The 7457-nt window shown below is 36.9% G+C and overlaps 1 protein-coding gene across 1 annotated transcript in view; it reads left to right on the plus strand.

Annotated features, from left to right (window-relative positions):
* Positions 1-2088, plus strand: part of STK3 (serine/threonine kinase 3) — a 126777-nt gene extending 124689 nt beyond the window's left edge. Inside the window, exon 11 of the mRNA XM_066178052.1 lies at positions 1832-2088. Within this exon, the coding sequence (XP_066034149.1) occupies positions 1832-1990 (159 nt within the window). The 3' untranslated portion in view covers positions 1991-2088. The remainder of the gene's footprint in view (positions 1-1831) is intronic.
* The last annotated feature ends 5369 nt before the right edge of the window (positions 2089-7457 follow it).

Here is a 7457-nt window from a genome sequence, read left to right on the forward strand (position 1 = left end):
CTGAGGGGAGATCTCATTGCCATCTACAACTTCCTCATGAGGGGAAGAGGAGGAGCAGGCGCTGATCTCTTCTTTGTGGTGCTCAGTGACAGGACCTGAGGGAATGGCCTGAAGTTGTGTCAGGGAAGGTCTAGGTTGGATATTCCAAAAAGGTTCTTCACCCAGAGGGTGGTTGGGCACTGGGGCAGCTCCCCAGGGAAGTGATCACAGCACCATGCCTAAAAGAGTTCAAGAACTACTTGAACAATGTTCCCAGGTACATGGTGTGAATCTTGGGGTTGTACTGTGCAGGGCCAGGAGTTGGACCTTGATGATCCTTGTGGGTCCCTTGCAGCTTGCATAATCTGTGATTCTGTAAGACCAGCACTGCTGAGCACATCTGAAGTCTCATACAGGTCTTGGGATCTATGGTCCTCGAAGATATTTTGACATCTGGAGTTTAATTCTCTTCTTCATTAAGAATTCTATGGTTAAAATGATGTTGCATGAAAATGTGCATCTTTTCCATACGCTCTGTTAAGCATTTCTGATATGCCCTCTCTCCTTTTTATGACTTTAAATTATTTGTCTGCTTTATGCAGTGTGGTCTGTTAGTAGAAGTCATAATGCTTGGGTTTGGACTGTATGTAGCGGTATGTGTGGCTCATTTATATGCCTCAGTTGCTGATAAAAATAAAGATCAAAAATAGCAGTAAATTCCTCAGGGAAAACAGATCAGATTGTGTTGATGGAAGCCTGCCCTAGATTAATGAATGAAGTATTGATTCATTAGTGGTTGATTCAGAAAAGTTGTTTGTTTTTTTTTACCTATGAGTTAGGTAGTATGCTTGTTTGCAATGTCAAAGTATTTGCAAACAAAATAAAGATTATCCCTTTCCTGAGAGGAAATTATATGTGCTGTTTGAAATTTGCTGACTGTTTTTCACACTGGTGAAGAATAATGGCACATTGGCAATTCTGATAAGAGACAAATGCAGAAAGGCACTAAATTACATCAAGAAAACCCACATAGGCAAGACAAAAAATGCATTTCAAATGCAGATCATTCCCTGCGGTAGCAGGTGGAGCAGTAGTGCCCGACATGCCCCAGTATCTGACAAGACTCCAACCTTTGTTGGCAGCAGCCAGCAAGGCAGTGAAATAATTTGTGTTGTATGATCAGTCACTTTTAATGAATGAAATGTAATGAACTGTTAAACATTCTGAGAAAATATTTTTTGAGAGAAAAGAACTTGGTCAAAGGTAACCCCCCATGAATTCAGGAAATTATTTCATGTATTACTTAATACACTGTTAGCAATTTGTTTGGAGTAGTTCTGACAGCAGTCTGTTGAGAAAGCCAGGTGCCTTGTCATTCTTATCAGAAAGTACCCCTAAATATCTGTCAAGAGTATTACTGACAGCCACTGTCTGTTTTCCAGGATTTTATAAGAAGTTTGATTAGAAGTATTTGATTATGCAGTAGAAGTTGTATACATGAGTATATATGTATTTGTATTTTGTGGCATGCTTTTTTCAGCCTAATGAGTTAAACTCCAGCCCTGTATTTATTTGTGATTTATTTACAAGGTTTGCAAAGGTTTTTTTCTTTTATTTTCAATTAAATGCACTATGTGTGTTTGCTTTTATATACTGTTATTTACTGTGGAGCACAGTAAGGCTTTTGGCTACATCAACAGTTATTTATATATATATGTATACATACACTCTAAGTGTGTAAAAACCCTGCAGCTGTAAATTAAAGGCTTATGAAAGGCAGTGATTTTCTTTTTTGTTGAAAATAGTTTCTAATATTTTTTGTGGGATTGTTTTTTGTTTGGTTGTTTTGCAGTTAAAGAATCTGAGTTTAGAAGAATTACAGATGAGGTTAAAGGCTTTGGACCCTATGATGGAACGAGAAATTGAGGAGCTTCGTCAGAGGTACACTGCAAAGAGGCAACCTATCCTAGATGCGATGGATGCAAAGAAACGAAGGCAGCAAAATTTCTGAGTTTGTTTTACTTTCAAACATAATGCTAGCAGTCAGTGTGGACACTGGTAACTTTGTAAGTCGGAAGGAATTCAATTATGAGAGTTTCCAAAAATCTAATCTGTTAAATTTTCCTTCACAAGCAGTGACAATTGCAACAGTCAAGAACATTCGTATGGTGTTCTGCAAAAGCAGCAAAACACTTTACCACTTGTTTGTGTTTTCAAATGTTAAATGTAATAGAAGTTTAATCTGTTACTTCCCAATCTTTTTCAGGTGTGTAGTGGTAACTTGGTATTGTACATTGGAAATTGTGTTTTGGAGCACCTGGAATGATTTCTTGATTGTGCAACACTACCGAGCCTTATATTGCAATGTATTTTTCTCCCACTTAGTAGCATATTTATTATGTAATCTTTGGTTATCCTATTTATTTTATGCCTGTTTTCTGTTGGGAAGTATTAGGATAATATTGTGGAGAGCAGAGTCAAATTAGATAAAATTGCTATTGTAGTATAATGAAAAGCTGCTCACCACTGTATTATCTTTTAAAACTCCAATTTCAACAAGTATCCTGATTCAAGACAGCACTTGAACATGTATCCAGCCCATTCACAGCAGTAAAATTTAGGAATAAAGTAAGTAATAGGCACATGTTTTTCTGCTCTCCTGAATCAGGGACTGTTGTAGTTGAGTAGTACAGTTGTTACACTACAGAGCATTCTTTGAGAGAGTATTTCTGTCATTTGTACGCACACTGAGTCAGCTGTCATTAAACAAGAAAACAAGTGCCTAATCAGTTTTAATTTTTGTTATTCAGGAGAAGCAATACTTACAGTCACTCCTTAAGTGTAAACTTCCAATTGCTATTGCAATTCTGACCAGTATGAACCTCAATTTTGCACCGTAGTTTTATAATGAAGTAACAGCTACACTTTCTGGATATGTTTTTTGTTTCATTTGGGGTTTTTTTAATCACTGTTTTGAGGGGAGAGGGGAATTATTAGTGCTTTGGGATTTGTTTGTTTTCACATTACAGCTACAAAGGGATAGTAATTTAAAAACCAAAGAAAATAAATTGAATACTTATATTTAATAAGTACAGAAAAGAAGCAACATTTAATAGTGTTCTGAGGGGTTTGTCCTGCAATTGCTAAACATTCAAAATTCCTGTAGTCTTCTGTTGGTAGATTTTGGGGACTCAGAAATGCAGGACCAAGCTCTTAGTAGGTTTTTACAAGTTCTTGTCTGGTTTATGTTGTGGAATATCTATTGGTAGAATTTACAACATTGTGAGAAATATTTCAGACTTGGCAGAAAATGTGATCCACTCTCTGAACAATCTACTGTTCTCTATTGAAATCTTTGCTATTGTTGCCTTGTATGTAAATAACTTCACTGTGATAGTCATACTTCTTTAAACAATACAGCTGAAAATACCTTTACATTCAGCCTCCAACTGTTAAACTTTTAATGATGACTACTGTATGGGCATCTTCTGTTACATGTTTTCTGGAAGTTAGTAATCATCTCATACCTCTTAACATTAATTGTCAACATACGTGGACCATTTAGATGGAACAGTACTGATTTTGGAAATGATGCATAATGTCACAAAGCTTATGCCAATGGAAACAAAAAGTTCTTCCAGGATCAGCATTCTACAGCTATGCTGGTACCAGTACTTGGGTTTGAGCCATATACAGCCATTGCTGTCCTTGTCATTCTCTTTGTGTTTGCATGCACACCACGGTCTGACATGTAAACCCTAGAGTCAAATAAATCTTAATTGTGATTCTTAGAACATCCTTACCTTAACTCTCTTCATACTTCTTAGAGCAATGACCATTCCTTGCGAAAATGCAAGAACACAGAAGATCCATAAAAATTACTTTAGGCAAGATAAAATGTACTTGGTAGTCCTATGCCTCACATTTATACAACAAAATGATGTAAAGTAAAAAAATGGTATAAACATATCACTGTGTCATTAGATTATAATCATAATGCAGGAAAAAATAACATCACCAACTTCCCCCTATTAGTATGGTTTTTATTTATTTAAAGTAATTTCTACTTCTTGAACTTTCTGTTCTCAAAAACTCAAAAGTGTGTGTGCATACATTGATTTGTGTAGATATACACACATATATATATTCATACCTATGTATATATAAGGTATGAATATATGTTTAAATAATATATGTTTAAACCATCAGAAGAGGAACCTAGCATGCCTTTTCTTGGTGTGCCTTTAAAGCAAAGTGTCATTGTCTGGACACTCTTACCTGCATCCTCAGCAGCTAGAATTTTCCCTCACTCAATCTTAAACTTTTCACACCAAAAATAAGACTTTGAGTTTGAATAATGTGGCTTTACAGTGTGATAGACAATAATACAAAATTATCACAAATTTCTTATTTTGTGTATTCTGAAAACTTCAGGATGGTAGTACCTTAAAGATGAGCTGTGTATCCTGAGAGACTGCAAGAAAAGGCTGTTTTAGACTAGAGCTGTTGCAGTCTGACATCTGAAAGCTATCAGAAGGTAAATGACATCCTTTTTTTCTATCCTGATGTGTCTGCATAGAAACAACTCAGACTTTGTGCACATGCTTGCACACAGAAATGGAAAATACATGCATGAGAAAAATCTGAATGCCATGAATAAAATAAAACAAACTACTTAAAAGGGTGAAAAATAGTATCTGATGTACTCTAAACTGGGTAGGTACAGGATGTTTGTGACCAAAGAACACTTTAATGAATTAGTATGAAATTAGTATGTTGCCATTGTGGTATGGTGCAAACTGCAGTCAGTGTAAGAGCTGCCTTGGGTTTCAGCAGCCAGCATATGGAGCTCTGAATCCTGTGCAAGCATTAACATAGAGAAATAGATTTTGTACACAGAGATAGATGCAACTTATTTTTTCTTTCTTCTGTTTATATAAATGAATCTAATCATCCATGTTGTTGACTACACATCTCTGCTGGAGGATGAGCATCTCTGTAAAGGAAAGCCAACAGTATAATAAATGAGATATTCTAAAAGCAAGCCTTGCAGGAAATCTAATAGAACTACTGACAAGTTAACCTTCAGTAAGATTTTAACCGAGCAATTTCTTGTTTGCTTCTGACTTTGTATGTTTAGGTTTAGTAAGTTAAAAAATTTTTGAAAAGTCATTGCTTATTACTAAACATTTTTAATAAAAGCTAATTTTTCATGTATAATTGTTGACTTGTTTATTCTAACTGAAGCAAAATTATCTTAATAGTAACCATTACTGTTCATTTCTGTAGTCATCCCTCATGCTTTGTTTCCTTTCTGTAACACTGTGAGCACAGAAACCCATGTCTCTCAAAGTCAGCTCTGGAAAGGATTTTTCCAGATCACGACTGTGCTGCAAGAACTAGAAGTCTGAGGATCTCATGAAAGCAAATCAGGTCAGAAATCCTCAGTGGAATTCTTCCACTCTATGGAAGTCCTTCTCTCTGCAATCTGATGTTGCTAAAGGCCTAATCCTGAGACAACTGAGCATCACCCAAGTATCTTGGCTGTCCTCTTAGACATTCTTTACTTGGAGGTACTAGTGGACGTAAGGGGTTTGAGTTGTTCCTTCGTTGTTCTCATCACACTAGGAAACCAATAGGCAATGGATAGACTTAAGTAGAAGAAGTGCCTACATTTAATATCCCTAATATAATTCCACTGCCCGTTTCTTTTCTGATTTTTAAAAATTATTTTCTTAAGAACTTACCCACAAATACATTTTAGTAAAAGGAACTCGTGACCAGTGCTCCTTAGTGAACCATGGTATGTTTGAAGTCACAAAATTCTTCTGCTAAGCTGAATTAATCTGACATTTATTGCATATTATAATTATTTGCTGTTTATTTACAGTAAATAATAACTTGTCTACATTGCACAGTGTATTCTGATGAGTGTGCACAGTGGCTTTGGGCTGCTTCTCCATTCAGTGTGTTGAACTTTCAGATATAAATACGGCTCAGGGGGAGTGAATTCCTGCCCAAGGACATGGGATAGCCTGACTCACCATGGAAAGGCACTGGTGCTTCCAAGCAGAATGTGTACTGTACAACTTCTGTGAAGCACTTGGTGTGCATGTGGCTCTATCAGTGTGGTATGATGAGGGTTACTTTTTCTTAAGGGTATATATCTGGTTATAAAGCTAATCAAAAAGACCTCATGGAGTAAGAAAGTCTTTATTTCTTCTCATTCTTAAATATGTGAAAATTCTTAAATAGGGCTCCAGCTTACAGTGGCATTTCTTTCTGTGTTTCCAGAGGCAGTGATGGATGTTAAATAGTTTAGGTTGGAACAGATCTCTAAGATCGAGTCCAGCTGTTAACCCAGCACTGCCAACTCCACACTAAACCATGGCCCTAAGTGCCACATCCACGTGTCTCTTCAATACTTCCAGGGATAGTGACACCATCACTTCCCTGGGCAACCTGTTCCAGTGCTTGACGATCTTTTCACTGAAGAATTTTTTCCCAGTACCAAATTAAAACCTGCCCTGGTGCAACTTGAAACTGTGTCATGCAGCTGGCTGGGAAATTTGCTGTGGGATATTTCTATGCCAGGCTGTGATGCAGCAGTGTTATGCCCACTGTTGATGATGAAAGCCTGGGAGAAGACACATCCTGGGTAGCCCATCTTGTTTCTCATGATTGCGCTGTGCCAGATGGAGTAATAGCTTAAGCTTTTTGGAGAAAGGCAAATTATATTGATGGCTTAGTGTGAAGTCATTATGTTACATTTGTGAAGTACTTTTTCACAAAATGGATTTCTCCTCTTCATTCAGTGCATTCATTCTGGAAAGGGCCTATTTTTTATATGGTATGCTCTCATCCATTTTGATTTGGTTTAATTTGTTAGCATTTTTAAAGCATATGTGAAAATTCCCCATATTTTCCTTTTTCTCTTCCTCCTGTTCAAGAAAATGAATTGTGGGCATTACTTTTAAGAGCATCCCCCAGGTGTCCTTAGGACATAGTGGGCACATGCAAATGTCAGCAACAGCTTTTATTCTCTTCTTCTATTCAGAGATCACTGAAGTGAAGTCTCAGCTGTCCTGTTTTTCCTTCCTTTGAAAGGATGGGATGTTCAGATTCTAAGCAAATCTTTCAGAATAATTGTCAGTCCCAGACCAACAGATGCTTTATACTTTTTTCCATTATTTGCTACACAGTCCTCAGGATGGATTCACACTTCATTTCACTAGGCCTTCAGAGAGTAGTCTGGGTTGGAGAAGAGTAGTATTTGTCACAGAAACAGGAAGAAAGAAATAATTTTTTAAAAATTTTCTTTGGGGAGAGAAGAATATGGCATCTGCACCTGGCCAGGCTGCGGATGAGTCTAACTGTGCATGTCAGGAAAAAATGTGTTGGCTGACAAAAGCAAATCAGGTAGTCATCTATACAACTTACTGCCCTGTGTTGATGTTTCACATCTGATTTTCTTCCAT

This window comes from Chamaea fasciata, unplaced genomic scaffold, assembly GCF_029207755.1.
Source record: "Chamaea fasciata isolate MVZ Bird 193981 ecotype frontalis unplaced genomic scaffold, bChaFas1.0.hap1 SCAF_1, whole genome shotgun sequence".
NCBI lineage: Eukaryota > Metazoa > Chordata > Aves > Passeriformes > Sylviidae > Chamaea > Chamaea fasciata.